This window comes from Ascaphus truei, chromosome 13 (genome assembly GCF_040206685.1).
Source record: "Ascaphus truei isolate aAscTru1 chromosome 13, aAscTru1.hap1, whole genome shotgun sequence".
In the NCBI taxonomy this organism is placed as follows: domain Eukaryota; kingdom Metazoa; phylum Chordata; class Amphibia; order Anura; family Ascaphidae; genus Ascaphus; species Ascaphus truei.
In genome coordinates, this window is record NC_134495.1 from 19,488,914 (window position 1) to 19,504,586 (window position 15,673).

The following is a 15,673-nucleotide window of genomic DNA, read 5'->3' on the forward strand; positions in this document are numbered from 1 at the left end:
TGACATCCAAGGATGACATCACAGGTCAGACGTAATATGTGACGCCAAGAGGGGTTAACTCCTTCTGAGCCAGAGACAGGCTCGCACTGCATTACCAAGCGCTTACATTTTAGAATCTGCGCACTATTATACCCAAACAGTATTACTAATGGTGACACCCGTTCCCCTAGAGAGGCAACCGTAACCCAACATACGCAGCGCTGTTTCAACCTCCCTTCAACTAGCGTGCCCCCCCTCCCTACATGGTGTCATCGCAGGCCACCCTCACTACGGCGTCACTAAAGGCGTTAACCCCTTCACTGCCTGCACAGGCAGCGCCTATTAACCCTATAACGCCCTGGAAACGACAGCACATTAGATTGTAAGCTTCTGGGGGCAGTAACGTCCTTCCCTATTGCCGCAGCGCAATTTTTGTTTTACCACAACGGCGTTATGGCCCTTCCCACGTGGTGCTGCGGACGCCCTACAGTACGATGAGTAGTGGCCACCCTAAAAATGGACGCTGCGGTGTCGAGCGGTAACCCAACTCCTGCGGTGCCTTGTCGCGTTCTTTGCCTCACATAGCACCCTCCTAAAATTAGCAATGTGGTCGCAGTTCATGCGCACGGTGTGAGGATCAAGCGCTTAACCCCCTTTTGTTGTCAGATGGGCCTGCGACACCCTCTGGCAACAAAGGGGTTAATAGGAAGAGGATAAAGGTTAGAGGTGTCTGACCTGGAGTATGGGGGTCTTAGGTCCGTCACTCACCAGGGGACACCGTGGGACCGAGGCTTCCAAAATCAGAGCCGCCCCGGCTGCCCACCACATCTGTTGTTTCTGGTCGGACTGTTTTTGCCGTTGCACCAGTGAAGGGCGGAAGTGCGACAGTGAAGCGCAGAGGAGACCGGCAGCAGCAGCAGCAGCAGCCCGGAACACGGACACCGGAAGTGACTGGACTCCAGCTTTGATTTGGGCATAAGACTGTTTTTATTAACGTAAAAACAAGTCCTCTTCTGGTTTCAATCCCTAGGAGGGGCGGTGTGTTTGATTTGTGTTTTCTAGCTCTTATTTTGGGGGGATTTACGCTGATGTTAAGACATTCTCCTCCCCAGGTGTAGAAATAATTTGGTCCTGCCTACACCAAAGATGGCGGCCGCGGCCACAATACAGCCCAGGTATCAAGTTTTCTGACGGTTCTGAAAAGCGCCCGGATAGCGGAAGTGCGTCATTGAGGGGCGGAAGTGCTGGAGGTTGCTCTGGGTGTTGCCCATTTTCTGGCCTGAGGAAAGTTTATCGGGTTTGATGGTAAGTGAGGCACTGGAGCTGCTTAATACAGGGAGACCCCCTAATATACGGACAGCAGGGATACGTACGTGTCACCCCCTCCTAAAACACAGACAGTGGGACACCTCTCCCCTCTAATACTCAGATATCGGGGGGGCACCCCCCCCCATACCCAGACTGACACCTCTCTCTTCCCCCCCCCCCCCCATATGCAGACTGACACCTCTCCCCCTCCTAATATGCAGACCGAGAGACATACCGCTTCCTCCCGCCTAATATGCAGGCATCAGGGGGGGACACACCTCTCACCCCCTCCTAATACTCGGACAGCAGGGATATGATATCGTGGGGACACACACACCTCTTCCCCCCCCTAATACTGTACTCAGATATCGATACTTGGGGGGGGGGGGAGGGGACCTCTATGATACAATACACAGACTGACACATACCTGTTCCCCTCCTAATAAGCAGACTGAGATACATACCACTTCCCCCCTCCTAATATGCAGACATCAGGGGGGAACACCTCTCACCCCTTCCTAATACGCGGACATCGGGGGGGACACGCGTAACTCTAATCTCCTAATACGCAGAGCTAGGGGACATGTATCACTCGCCCCTTCCTAATATGGGGACTGCGGGGACATGTATCTCTCCCCCCTCCTAATGCACAGGACTCAGGGACATGTACCTCTCCCCCCTCCTAATGTGCAGACCTTAGGGACATGCATCTCTCCCCCCTCCTAATGTGCAGACCTTAGGGACATGCATCTCTCCCCCCTCCTAATGCGCTGACCTCGGGGACATGCATCTCTCCCCCCTCCTAATGCGCAGACCTCGGGGACACATACCTCTCGCCCCCTCCTAATGCGCAGACCTCGGGGACACATACCTCTCGCCCCCTCCTAATGCGCAGACCTCGGGGACACATACCTCTCGCCCCCTCCTAATGCGCAGACCTCGGGGACACATACCTCTCGCCCCCTCCTAATGCGCAGACCTCGGGGACACATACCTCTCGCCCCCTTCTAATGCGCAGACCTCGGGGACACATACCTCTCGCCCCCTCCTAATGCGCAGACCTCGTGGACACATACCTCTCGCCCCCTCCTAATGCGCAGACCTCGGGACACATACCTCTCGCCCCCTCCTAATGCGCAGACCTCGGGGACACATACCTCTCGCCCCCTCCTAATGCGCAGACCTCGGGGACACATACCTCTCGCCCCCTCCTAATGCGCAGACCTCGGAGACACATACCTCTCGCCCCCTCCTAATGCGCAGATGTCGGGGACACATACCTCTTGCCCCCTCCTAATGCGCAGACGTCGGGGACACATACCTCTCGCCCCCTCCTAATGCGCAGACCTCGGGGACACATACCTCTCGCCCCCTCCTAATGCGCAGACCTCGGGGACACATACCTCTCGCCCCCTCCTAATGCGCAGACCTCGGGGACACATACCTCTCGCCCCCTCCTAATGCGCAGACCTCGGGGACACATACCTCTCGCCCCCTCCTAATGCGCAGACCTCATGGACACATACTGTATATAATATCCCGGTTTCCCTTCTCTCTCACCCAGGAAGAGATGTCGGGAGAGAGCGTGGTGAGCTCCGTGGTGTCTGCAGCTACGACCCGCACCACCTCCTTCAAATGCGCCAGCACCAGCTCCAAGTATGTCAAGCTGAATGTGGGGGGCGCCCTGTATTATACCACCATGCAGACCCTCACCAAGCAGGACACCATGCTCAAAGCCATGTTCAGCGGGCGTATGGAGGTGCTCACCGACAGCGAGGGTAAGTGTGTACCAGAGTCGGCCTGCTCTGTGTATCAGTGCATCGGGAGTCGGCCGGCCTGCTCGGTGTGTGTATATCAAACATAAAGGAGGAAATCAAGAACATGCAGCTTGGGATGCCCCTAGTACAAGGGGACATAAAAAAGAGTAATGAAAGCATGGGTGCTACTGGCAGGACACCTAGTCCGGGTACTAGCATAAATGGGAAAATGGGGAGCTGTGCACACCAAAAAAGAGATGCAGAGGATTTAATGCAAAACAGTCATTTAATGACTAAAAACAGTCATAAAAATCCAATGTTTAGGTGCTGAGCACCTTCATCAGGGATCATCCCTGAAGACGGTGGTCAGCACCGAAACGTTGGATTTTTGTGACTGGTTTTTAGTCATTAAATGACCGTTTTGCAATAATTCATCCATCTATTTATTTTTAATTTTTTTGGTGTGCACGGTTCCCCATTTTCTGTGTGTGTGTATATACATCTTAAACTATGACAAGCCATAAAACTGTCAGATAAGGTGTTCTATGGCTGAGTGTAATGTTTGCACACATTGTATATATGTACATGGTGTCGGAGGCTGATACATAGCTGATTTCTGCCAATGCAGCGGGTGTGACGAGAAGACGATCATTGTTTCCATAATGCCACATCTGTCCCAGCCTCTGCTGTGTCCTCGCTTGTATCGGATACCATGTTACAGGCACCTGTTAGTTAGGGGACCGTTACAGCATCTGCCAGCCATATTACAGTGCCATATTAACGCATTCGCTTCCAGAGGGGCCTCCCACACATTGCAAAGCGTTTAATACAGCATCGCCCTAGTACTCTGAGGCGGAACATGCAGCATTGTGTAATGATGCAGAGTATCTCTATAAACCCCTCCCAGAATGAAATGGGCAGCTCTTCCTGGGACCAAACTGAGCTAATTAGCAGTGGCCTGTTTAATACATTGTTTATTGTCTTTTACTTTTAATGACCCAAAAGCAACCAAACGTTTTGGAGTGTTTCTGATTTACCCTCTTTTGTAACCTGTGGTATATATATGTATATATTTCTTTTCTGTTGTGTAGGATAATTACGCCACCGTCATTAGCCAGTGAGAGAGAGCGAAAACAAATGCCAGTGAATATTTGAATTCTAGATATCCCCCTTGTCTTTTATTTTATAAGCTTAACGTAGGAGAATCCTACAGGGGTGAAATTGATGTTACAATATAATAATGACGTGTGTGTGTGTACCTTTAAAAGAGGTGTCCTCATGAACTGATCCATGATCCCCCGACTGAAAGGTGTAGTTTATTTTTATTTTTTGTGCCATTGTGAGACACACAAAATACATTAGAAATATGACCGCCAGGGATTCCAACAAAGTCGGGACCTCATTGCACTCTGACACACCAGATTTGTATTGTATGTCTTTATTTATATAGCACCATTAATGTACATAGCGCTTCACAGTAGTAATACACGGGGTAATCAAATAAATAACAGATAATATAAATAACAGATAATATAAATAACAGATCATGGGAATAAGTGCTTCAGACATAAAAGTAACATTAAGGAAGAGGAGTCCCTGCTCCGAGGAGCTTACAATCTAATTTCTATTGGTTCCCTGAGCTAGGCCGACCCTGGCGGCTATATTGTTTCCATGTTAACCTGTGGAAAAATACCACACTGTTGGGAGACCGTGGGTCGTCTCCTCAGGATCTCCCTGGTTCAGGTCTATGGTTATAAAAAATAGGAGAGCGATAGGGGCATCGTGGGGTATGTAGTAATCATCCCTTTTGTGCAGGTTGGATCCTGATTGATCGCTGTGGGAAGCACTTTGGGACCATATTAAATTACCTGCGGGACGGAGCCGTCCCTCTCCCCGAGAGCCGGCGGGAGATAGAAGAGATGCTGGCAGAAGCCAAGTATTACCTGGTCCAGGGGCTTGTGGATGAGTGTCAGGCATCTCTGCAGGTAGGACTCGCAGCAAAGAGAGACGCACACACACTTCACTGCCATTAGTACACTTTGTACATGGAATGGACTGACCCCTTAACCCTGTCACTGCCGTTAGTACTTTGCCCCAAGGAGGCACTGACCCCTTAACCCTGTCACTGCCATTAGTACACTTTGTAGATAGAAGGGACTGACCCCTTAACCCTGTCACTGCCGTTAGTACTTTGCCCCTAGGAGGGACTGACCCCTTAACCCTATCACTGCCATTAGTACATGTTGGTCTTAGGAGAGTCTAACCCTTTCAACTGGCTTAAAATAAACTTGTGCCTAATTTAAAAAAAATAATTCGAAATGTATCACACATTTAATTAATTCATGTAAGTTTTTTGTCATTTAGAAAACATTGACAATATTTAGGCAATAAAAAAACTTTTTTGCTTGAAAAAGTAAAGAAGTAAAAGTGTGTGATAAAGACAAATGTTAACCCTACTATCATAACAGCCCTATAGGCCCCTGTTCAGCAAGCCCCTTCCCCATGCAGGAAAATATTTCAGTCCCACTCATCTGAATGCCGCTTTAGACCCCTGCGTGTGCGCATTTGGCTTCCAAGTTCTATCGCGCTGCGCACCCTATGTTAACGTTATCATCCTCCGTTACGGGCGGTGCTGTCATTTTACTGCGGCACAGACAAACTCGCGGGCTGGCTATGATCAGCGTCTTCTCAGAACTATTACCCCCACCAGTCCATATACAACTATCCGCTCAACCAACACTGGGAGCACCCCCTGACTTAAGAAATAAACATGCAGGTCCATAATGTAGTGTTACTGACGCTTGCAATCAGCCACAAACTGACCACGTGTTCATTCCAGCAGAATAAAGATGTTTACGAGCCTTTCTGCAAAGTCCCTGTCATCACGTCGTCCAAAGAAGAACAGAAGCTCATAGCCACTTCTAATAAGGTGAGAACGCCGGCAGACTGCCATTTACTGAACAATGCGCATCGGCCAACTCCAGTCCCCAAGGGCCTCCAGCAGGTCAGGTTTGCAGGCTATTCCTGCTTCAGCACAGGTGGCTCAATCAGTGGCTCAGTCAGAGACTGCACCACCTGTGATGAAGCAGGGATATCCTGAAAACCTGACCTGTGGGTAGCTCTTGAGGACTGGAGTTGGCCACCCCTGAGCTAACCCTTTCCCTGCCAGGGAGGCCTGCAACACCCTCCCTTAGCTCTGTAAATATTAGGAACCAAATCTTTAAAGCATCACTTGCCTCAGGGCGGGAGTGTTTGATTTGATGGAAACCAAAAGGTGTTTTTGAGCTCCAGATACCCACTGGTTCCTCAGATACTTCCCGGGAAAAGTATTACATGGACGGGGGAAACAAAATGGCATTTTCAATCGCCTGCATCACGCAGGCCAAGAGGAAGCCGCAGCATCAGCTGTTGCGTTTTCCTATGGCCACAGGGGATTTAAAAACCAGGAAGTACTGGCACTACTTTTCCGGCAAGTATTTGGGGAACCACCTCCCTGAACATAACACGTTGTGGTCCCAGGGTGGGGAAGCTGCTGTAAATGTATTTACTTTGAAAGAGATAAACAAGAATCCTATTTAGTAATAATTGAAGGTTTGACGTTCTCGTATTTACATACAATATTTGTATGTGTACTTACAACAATCCGATTCTTGGGGCTGGCTAATATTTAATAGGAGTGTCGGTAATTGTTTTAGTTGGGTGAATGAAGGGAGGTGTCGAGTCTTTTATCGTCAGAAGAGAGATGGTTATTCCTTTTGTCTCCATTTTATCTGACAGCCGGCTGTGAAGCTGCTCTACAACAGAAGCAATAACAAGTATTCCTACACCAGGTAACCCTGACGTCCCAATTAAATGTCTTCATAGGAAGCTCATGACGGCAGCTTCTGTTCTGCTGAATCAGTAATGTTATCGGTTATTAAGGATGAGGTTTCAAGCAGACCGTACAGAACGTGTGTGTGTGTGTGTGTGTGTGTGTGTGTGTGTGTGTGTGTGTGTGTGTGTGTGTGTGTGTGTGTGTGTGTGTGTGTGTGTGTGTGTGTGTGTGTGTGTGTGTGTGTGTGTGTGTGTGTGTGTGTGTGTGTGTGTGTGTGTGTGTGTGTGTGTGTGTGTGTCGCAGTGTCCGCCGCAGTGTCCATGTTAAAACTGCACAGAATGTATCAACCCCATACATCCCAGAGGGTCCAGCATTAAGCAAACTAAGTTATTGGTGTCAATAGAATCTCACCAGATCTCTCAACTGACTTCAGGGCAGTTTGGGTTTGTCTTGACTCATACTCAAGCTCAGAATTCTGATGGCAGGGAAACGTTACCACCTCTTAGACTATTTCTTTCTTTTTTTGTGTGTGTTTATTTTGTTTAATATATCTATATATCTCTATCACACATACTTTTTTTTTTTCATTGGTCAAACAAATTGATAGAAAATACATGCACGCACACATCTATTATTAACATGTTCATCCCCGGTCTCCCCAATGACCTTCCAGGTTCTGCGGTTGCAGTCTCTCCTGCACGTCGCTCCAACACATTTTCTGATTTTTATCGTACTTTTGTCGCTTTGATCTTTTCATTTTCCCTTGGAATCCTGTCTAGGACCAGCTGTCCAACAACGGTCATTTCTTCTTGCGATAGGTCCGTCCCGCCGCCATTTTAATTTCTTCGTGTGAGGTCACCGGCTTTTGGTTTGGAACCTATTCATTCTATTTCCCGTCTCTTCGGGTAATACCCAGCATACATCTCTCCTTTCATTCTTTGCGCTGCCCAACACTTCCGAATTAGCTTTGCATTTAGGGTCCAAATGTCATATCCACACGGGAGCACGGGTAGAAAACAGTGGTGAAAAGCTTTCATCTCTCGGCACAGATGAAGTTCCCTTGAAAGACTCTTGTTTCTTCCTAAACGCTCTCCATCTATCTTCATTCTCCTATTGATTTAATCCAAAAGGTTCCCACCCATTGATACTGGCCAACCAAGGTAGACCTAGTCTCCCACTTCGAGTTCTATTTCGTTGATTACAGTCTTTGCAGACTTGACACATTTCTTGATCACCTCGGTCTTGCCGAGACACATACAGAGGCCACTTTCTTAATTGCTTCGGCAGGTTCTCAGATTTGTTCCTGGAAGTCTTCTGGACTTGTGGCAAAAATACCAATGTCCTCTGCAAATCGTAGCTGACCAAGTATTCACCCAATGCAATGTCTTGAACAACTCCAGTGTTGCAGTGAGAAGCTTTGGTGACATCTCCCTGTCGCACTCCCTTGCTTATCCTTATTTATTTTTTTTAATTCAATATTTACACACCCACACGTAGCCGATTTTTATTGTGTAGCCAAGACATAACCCAGTCACCTAATGATTTGAATTCAGTGAGAAACAGATTCATTGGCTCTTTTTTAATATGTAGAGCAGGTCCTGCTGTGTCTGTATACTTCTATGTTTGTGTGTATATTGTTTATACGCCTAGTGGGAGTTTAATTTGCTTTTACCGAAACGCTGTATTTCTGCAGTAACTCGGATGACAACATGCTGAAGAACATCGAGCTCTTTGACAAGCTGTCTCTGCGGTTTAACGGGCGGGTCCTGTTTATAAAGGACGTGATCGGGGACGAAATCTGCTGCTGGTCCTTCTACGGCCAGGGGCGCAAAATCGCCGAGGTTTGCTGCACCTCCATCGTGTACGCCACAGAGAAGAAGCAGACCAAGGTAGGTGTGCGCGTCTGGTGCTCCCAGCACACCAGTTACCAGAGGAATGGTCCGTTCGCTGGCACAGAAGAGTACAGGAGTGGGTGTATTCTGGGCATCTCTGCAAAGAACTTTGTGCTGCATCCTGACTAGTGTTGCCCGTGTCAGGACTAAAATGAGAAATCTCCGAATGAAGAGCCCAGATCCCCACTGAGAATGGGAAGGAGTCTTAGTTCGTTGACTTCACAATGCCTTCTTTATCCCAGAGGGACAGGCAACGCATCGTCAATCAGTCCGGAATTGCAGTGTAAAATAATTGCAGGTTATACCCGTTAATGGAGCAACTAGGTGAAATTATAGTGTACAGAGCTTTCCAAACCTCATTGTAGTCTCTTCCAGCGTGCACAGGAAGGGGAGACCTGTGAGATATGGAAAGCTGCATACACTATCGTTTCATCTGACTAGCTCCCATGCTGGTCTTACAATTTTATTTATTTATTTATAAAATATTTTACCAGGAAGTAATACATTGAGAGTTACCTCTCGTTTTCAAGTATGTCCTGGGACAATTGATTTGCTCTTCAGGAAAAATGTGGCCGTTTAGAGATTTGAATTACAGGACGGGCAAATATGGCACAAAGGAGCTTTACGGTGCTGGAGATGTGGGGAAATACCCCCAAGATCTGAAGAGGAAGGAGGGATGAATCAAATGTAGTTGGGCCGAGTGTCCCTTGTCTGCTGCTGACGCGTTTCTTTGTTCACCCCAATGTCAGGTGGAGTTCCCAGAGGCTCGGATCTATGAAGAGACCCTGAACATCCTACTGTACGAGGCCCAAGACGGGCGAGGGCCCGATAACGCTCTGCTGGAGGCCACGGGTGGGGCGGCGGGACGCTCCCACCACCTGGAAGAGGACGACGAGCGGGAACGTATCGAGCGAGTGAGGCGGATTCACATCAAACGGCCAGACGACAGACCGCACCACCAATAGACTCTTCCAGCAACTCTCAGTCCTGTCGCCGTCCAGACCGGGGATCTACCTCCTAGTTCAGTCCCGCGCGCCTGGGAGGTGCTGTGGCGTAATGGTTAAGGTGGCTGTCCTTCATATATACGCACGTGGGTTCAATCCTTGCCTCGGACACTTACACTTTTTGTGATCTTAGCATCACTTTTAACCCATGTGCCTCAACTTACCCACTGGCAAAAAAAAATATATATATACATCACTCCCTTTTTGGAGGCTGCTGCACAAAGCACCAGACGTGCTCCCATGGTTCCACCAGAGAGGTGGCTGCCTGCTGTGATCTAGAACTGCAAAGTGCTTCACAATTGAAAGGCGGTAGACGGGTGAATACAAAATATTGGGGATTTTACAGACACAGGCCTGAGTTACTGTAATTTTATTGTCTGCATATTAAGCATTTCCCGCTGCCGCCACCCAAACTCTCGCTGTATATCGGTACATGTGGCCGCAACCACGGGAGCTGAGGTGAGAGTGGCGGAGGCGGGCAGCTGTATGTCTACTGGCCGTAATCTATATCCACCGAAGTGGAATTTCAGCTGCAAATGACCCAAACAGGCACTTCGGTGGATACAGCACTATGGCCGAAGTAAACAAAAAAAAGGGTTATGGTTGGTACCACACAAAAGGGACCAAAACACTCCACCGTACTGCAAATCAAAATGCGTTTGGTGCGGTTGCATGTTGGTCTGATCTTCAACCCCGTCTGTCGCCATTATTGCTTGGCATACAGTACTTCCACTGCAGACAGGGGGATTCTGGGTAATGGCATGCAAATGAGTGTCACTCTTCTCCATTTTTAACATGCACCCCCTCAGCAGGAAACTGTGGCTGTGACGGTAGCAGCGATCACGGAAGGGGGAAGCAATTACAGAATAAAAGTTTTAGGGCTGCGTGGTATATTTACCCTTTGGATGCCAGAGGGGATAGAAACACGCAGTCCGCTGTAGGAAAGGGTTACTCATTTTCATGTTCTGGGGATAAAACTATTCACCTAAACAAGCAACACAGCTTTTAGGTATGTGTTTTTTGTTTTTTTTTACGTTGGGATAAATATATTTCTTTGTTCTTATGGATGTTTTGTTTAAGTCCCTGGCCTGTAGAAACTTAATTTATACCCTTTCTTCCTCCAATAAACACAAGTCTGGACTCCTTGTCTCTGCCCCCAAAGCTGTAGTGTTTGAGAATGTTGCCCCCGTGCGAGTTATTCCCAGAATGAAGGGGCTGAAGTATGGAGTACGGTTACAGGCTTTCCACGTTCATCGCCTGCACGTGAAATACTGAGACTGCACTTCTTTTTTTAATCTGTAGCGCACTCTTTGTAAACACTTTCTGTATATATTTTAAATGTTGTTTTTTCATTCTGCCTGATATCTTTGTAACACCGAATGTTTTTTTATTTTTAAAATCTGTATCTTGTATCTATCTCCCCTGTGCATGGAATAATTCATTTACGCCAAGGTTTTATTCTATACATCTCCCGTCTTAACAAGCTCTATGGCAATTTCAGGTCAATACTGTGTCATTTAGTTAAATACTTTGGCCAAATTTATATTTGTTCTTGCACTGGATATTTTATATTTGTTTTTTCATTATAATTATTAGGGCACTTTGGGTTTCCTACTGTACTATAGCACATCTAGTGCTTCCTAATTTTAACCCTTTATGCACTGCATATGTCACACACCCCATATAGTGTTGTGTTTCCGCTTCTTCAGGCAGTGGAAGAAATACATAGAACAGTCGGTGGCCGATTTCCAGATCCGCTGTCTCCTAGACACATGCCTGCTGCTGCCCTCCCGTCGTCGAAAATTGCAGCATCGCGACGTCACACGGCATCTCGTTGCCACGTCGACGCCATGCCGTTCTTTGACGGCGTCGCGTTGCCATGGCAACGAGAGGGCATGTGATGACACTGCAGAAAGAAGGCGTAGGCAGCAGGTAAAGGACTTCCCATCAGGCCCGAGAGCGCGCCCTCTGTATGGGGGCGGAAAATGTTGCCGGCCTATCGCGCCTAGTGGGAAATCTGCCCCTGAGGATAGTATATTGGTAGTTAGGACCTGCTAAGAGGGTTTACCTTGACGTAGTTGCAGATTTCAAATGTTTTGGCCAAAGAATTGAACTAAATTACCCATACTTATGAGAAGAACCGGATAGTATTGAACTAAATCATTTGTCATGTTGGATGCAGCATTGGGCGCTCTGGCTATTGTTTTAGACACAAATAAGAAGACGGAATAGATCATTTTAATATATTCTGAGTGAGTTGGATTAAAAGGTTCATTGGTTAAAGGAAAAAAGTTTCTCAAAGTAGAATATTGGGACTTGCGCTTGTTCAACAACCACGGAAAACACCCTGCATGTACAAAGTTTCAAACCCCGATGTGTTTCTAACGGTCATTACAGAACAGCTTCCCTGTGTTAGAGAAGAGATTAGCTCCATTCAAAGGAATGGGGCTACAATATTATCCAGTGTAGGGAAGCAGCTTCTAGCATTGGGCACCTGCAGAATATACTGTGAATCTTCACACTAACCAAACTGTGTGTGTAATATTAGTCACGGTGACAGTGCGGCCCCTTCCAGCCCATGCTGAGATGGGAATGAGTAAGAACACTCGCCACACAAACATGGTTGAGCAGTTGAGTGCATACAAGCCCTACATAATGGGCAAGGGTGCTCAGGTTCAGGCCTGGTTTTTAAGGCATTATATACCTCAAGTGCTCTTAGTGCAGGGGAGGCCAACGCCAGTCCTCAAGGGCCACCAACAGGTCAGGTTTTCAGGATATCCCTGCTTCGGAACAGATGGCTCGCCCAAAATCCGAGCCACCTTTGCTGAAGCTGGGATATCCAGAAAAACTGACCTGTTGGTCGCCCTTGAGGACTGGAGTTGGCCACCCCGGTCAGTGGAAATGATTGCTAGGTTACAGGGTTGGAGAAAGCGTGCACATCTGTCCTGTTGGTAGCCCTTGAAGACTGGACTTGTGCAACTTTGACATGCGGTGCACTGCCCAGGGGTCCGTGGGTGGCACTTTTATTGGGGTACATCGTAGAGGCACTCAAGGTGTTGAGGCTTAGTTCATTCTATATAATGCGCAGCGGTCACGGTCCTTGCATCTGAACAAATCAGACTTCAGCATTTGTGGTTCACAATTTGATATTTTTAATGGGAAAATAAAACCCCATAAACCCAATGCTTCGCTGGACCTTCTTGAAGCCAATGATTCAGAAGTATCCGATCCATTCATGTCAAAGTAGCAGTTGGCGCTGAGAAGTTTTTTTTGTGCATTTTATTTGTTACTTTAAGAACGCTCTTCTTGCCCTTTCCAACATTATCTGGGACGTTAAAAGGAAGCTCTCCCCGGGGCCCAGTGCCGTCTAACGGTGATCATGGCAAACGCAGAAGCTGGAGCTTAAAGGAGCAATCATGCCGTTTTTTTTGATTTTGTTATTTTTTAAAAGTAGGTTTGAAGCAGGGGGGTCTCCGGAGCTGAACCCCATTAATTTTTCGGCTCCGGGGACCCACTGCTTCCAGAGATACCTCCAAAGGGGGTGCCGGTATCTCTGCAAAGTATAATAGCTCCCGCGTCACGTGAGCCAATAGGAAGCTGCACCTGATGACGTCACGGCTTCCCATTGGCCCGCAAGATGCGGGGCATTTGAAAAGCGGCCATTACGTGAACCCTGCTAGCGGAGCGGATACCGGCACCTACTACGGAGGTATCACGGGAAACAGGGTCTCCAGAGCTGAAGTCAATGAGGTTCAGGTCCGGAGACCTCCTGCTTCTATACTGTGGTAAAAATAAAGTGCCCCAAAAAATTGCGTGCTTGGATTGCTGATTTTAAGGGGAAAAAAAAAAACAGGACGTACTCGGGACAAGATCCGAACATTGATTTATTCTAGTATAGACTTCTGGGGGGGGTATGGCTGCTTTAAAAATAAGTCTTCCATTGAGTGGAACTTGCTCATGATGAGTGAGGCTTGTGAGATGTTTAATAGTTCCACTGGAATCTTCTACTCCTAAGTATTAACAGCACAAGTTCTATCACAGGATATACAATGCATTCTGCTCATGCTCTGGTCTGCCACCTGAAATTGTATGCTGCCAGTTATGAAAATATGTCTCCATTTCATTTTTCGGGCTTGTTACATATCCCTAGGTTATCCTTCCTGGATTTTACACCATTGCTGATGGTGAGCAGATGTTGCTGGTTAGGACTTTAATCGGGGGGACACCTGAAATAAATAAGGAAGATGATGTTTGGGACAGTGGAGTAGCCAACTCTACATCACGTTTGACGTGGTCTTCATTGGACCTTGAGTAAAGTTAGGGCTCCAGGGCCATGTATAGGCCAATGCAGTTATCCATAGGTCCTCTCCTAATTACTTCCGAGGGTTGCAATTGCCACCTACACACAATTGTCCCTATTGGCCAATTGTTGTGATGCTCCCTGAACAGTAGAGACAATGAGTAGGGGAGATGAACGAAACTGTGTGTTAGGTAGAGGCACTAATTGGTAATCATCTATACCAGGGGTGGCCAACCCCAGTCCTCAAGGGCCCCCAACAGGCCAGGTATTGGATATCCCTGCTTCAGCATAGGTGGCTTATTCTGACAGCCACATGTGCTGAAGCAGGGATATCCTTAAAACCTGGCCTGGTGGTGGCGTTTGAGGACTGGAGTTGGCCACTCCTACTCTATTTAAAACCAGAGACAGAACATGAAACACAGACAGAGCTCAGTGCACATCCAGTGAAACTTATACACGGTACAGTGCCTAAATATATAAGTATAGATATCTATTAAATAAAATGGTCTTTTAGTTTAACATTTTGGCCAAAGTGTTGTAAGCCCCTGAGCCCCTCCTACTCTAAACAGATCTGGATTTGTATCTAATGTAACCAACACAGGCAGCTCAAAATACTATTCAATTTTGGCTGCTCATACAGTTTCCTCCAGATTAAACCTTGCAATGTGTAGCAAACCAGCCACTTTCCATTCAGGACTCAACCGCCTTCAAGAGTAACTCACCACTGTCAAGCGTCCGTTCTTTGCTTTAAACACCTGTGTCTCTGTCCCCGATGTGAAATCAATGGTTCCTTCCTTCCCTTGGAAATGGAAGGTGATGCTAGAAAGAAAGAAAATGATTGTGGTGTCTCAAACTGATAAGAACTTCAGGTTAAAAAGAAGTATTAGGTTAGTGTACTAAATAAAGGATATTGGTCTGGGTAAAAATATTTGCACCTGGATTGAAAACTGGTTGAAGGATAGATTGCAGAGACTTGTCATAAATGGCACCTTTTCAGAGCAGGATGTAATTTCTCCCCAGAAGGTCTTGGAGAGACTGGAAACGTGGTCAGGTAAATGGCAGATGAGGTTTAATACAGATACATGTAAGGTTATGCATTTGGGGAAACAAGAATAAACAGGCAACACAAATTACATGGGGGGAAAGGTAGGTTAATCCTTGATGGAGAAAGATTCAGGCGTGCTTGCAGACAACAGGCTTAGGCCGAGTCCCCAGTCTTCACTGTGGCACGCGCGCGTGCACAGCGCTACACCGCGATCGGCGGTCTGAGGGAAGGTTTGCGATGGGAGGGGGCGTGGCTGTGGGTCTGCGGGGGCATGGCCATGGTGTCCCGCGGCTGGTTCGCCCTCATTGGCTGGACTGCCGGCGGGGGGTGTGGCTACGCCTCCGTCGCAGACACTGAACTCAAATTCCCCTGCCTGCCTGTCTGAAAACCTGTCGCGCACCGCTGGGGAAAGGTGCGCGACAAGGTAGGAACTGGGACCGGAGGTACTGTGGGGGCGAGGCTTAATCGCACGGCGTGCGCTGTAGTAGTTAGTGGGATCGCAGCCTTAGCAATAGTTAGTGGCTCCTGCCTGACATTGGGCACTAAGGCAAATTAGATCTTATCTTGCATTAAA

At 47.6% G+C, this 15,673-nt stretch overlaps 3 protein-coding genes across 11 annotated transcripts in view; 1 reads left to right on the plus strand and 2 right to left on the minus strand.

Moving 5' to 3' along the window:
• The window catches only part of UBE3B (ubiquitin protein ligase E3B), a 46,029-nt gene extending 45,148 nt beyond the window's left edge, over positions 1-881 (minus strand). For 4 of the 7 annotated variants that reach the window (XR_012787763.1, XR_012787764.1, XM_075568772.1 and 1 more), the window contains exon 1: positions 715-839. The gene's annotated coding sequence lies outside the window, so the exon portion shown is untranslated. Of the gene's footprint in view, positions 1-714 lie in introns of all 7 variants that reach the window. The other 3 variants (XM_075568773.1, XM_075568774.1, XM_075568776.1) reach the window with 3 other exon arrangements.
• Positions 882-1,125: 244 nt separating this feature from the next.
• On the plus strand, positions 1,126-11,172 carry KCTD10 (potassium channel tetramerization domain containing 10). Its single transcript, XM_075568779.1, has 7 exons — positions 1,126-1,284; positions 2,852-3,065; positions 4,860-5,029; positions 5,887-5,973; positions 6,822-6,874; positions 8,552-8,747; positions 9,500-11,172. The coding sequence occupies exons 1-7, from the start codon at positions 1,282-1,284 to the stop codon at positions 9,713-9,715; spliced, it is 939 nt and encodes a 312-aa protein (XP_075424894.1). The 5' UTR covers positions 1,126-1,281; the 3' UTR covers positions 9,716-11,172.
• A 2,448-nt stretch (positions 11,173-13,620) lies between these two features.
• The window catches only part of MYO1H (myosin IH), a 52,148-nt gene continuing 50,095 nt past the window's right edge, over positions 13,621-15,673 (minus strand). For 2 of the 3 annotated variants that reach the window (XR_012787766.1, XR_012787765.1), the window contains exons 31-33: positions 14,990-15,089; positions 14,777-14,873; positions 13,621-13,980 (exon numbers count right to left, since the gene is read on the minus strand). Coding sequence is in view for 1 of the 3 variants with exons in the window: in XM_075568778.1 (XP_075424893.1) it covers positions 13,957-13,980; positions 14,777-14,873 (121 nt within the window). In the remaining 2 variants the exon portion in view is untranslated. The remainder of the gene's footprint in view (positions 13,981-14,776; positions 14,874-14,989; positions 15,090-15,673) is intronic. The other variant, XM_075568778.1, reaches the window with a different exon arrangement.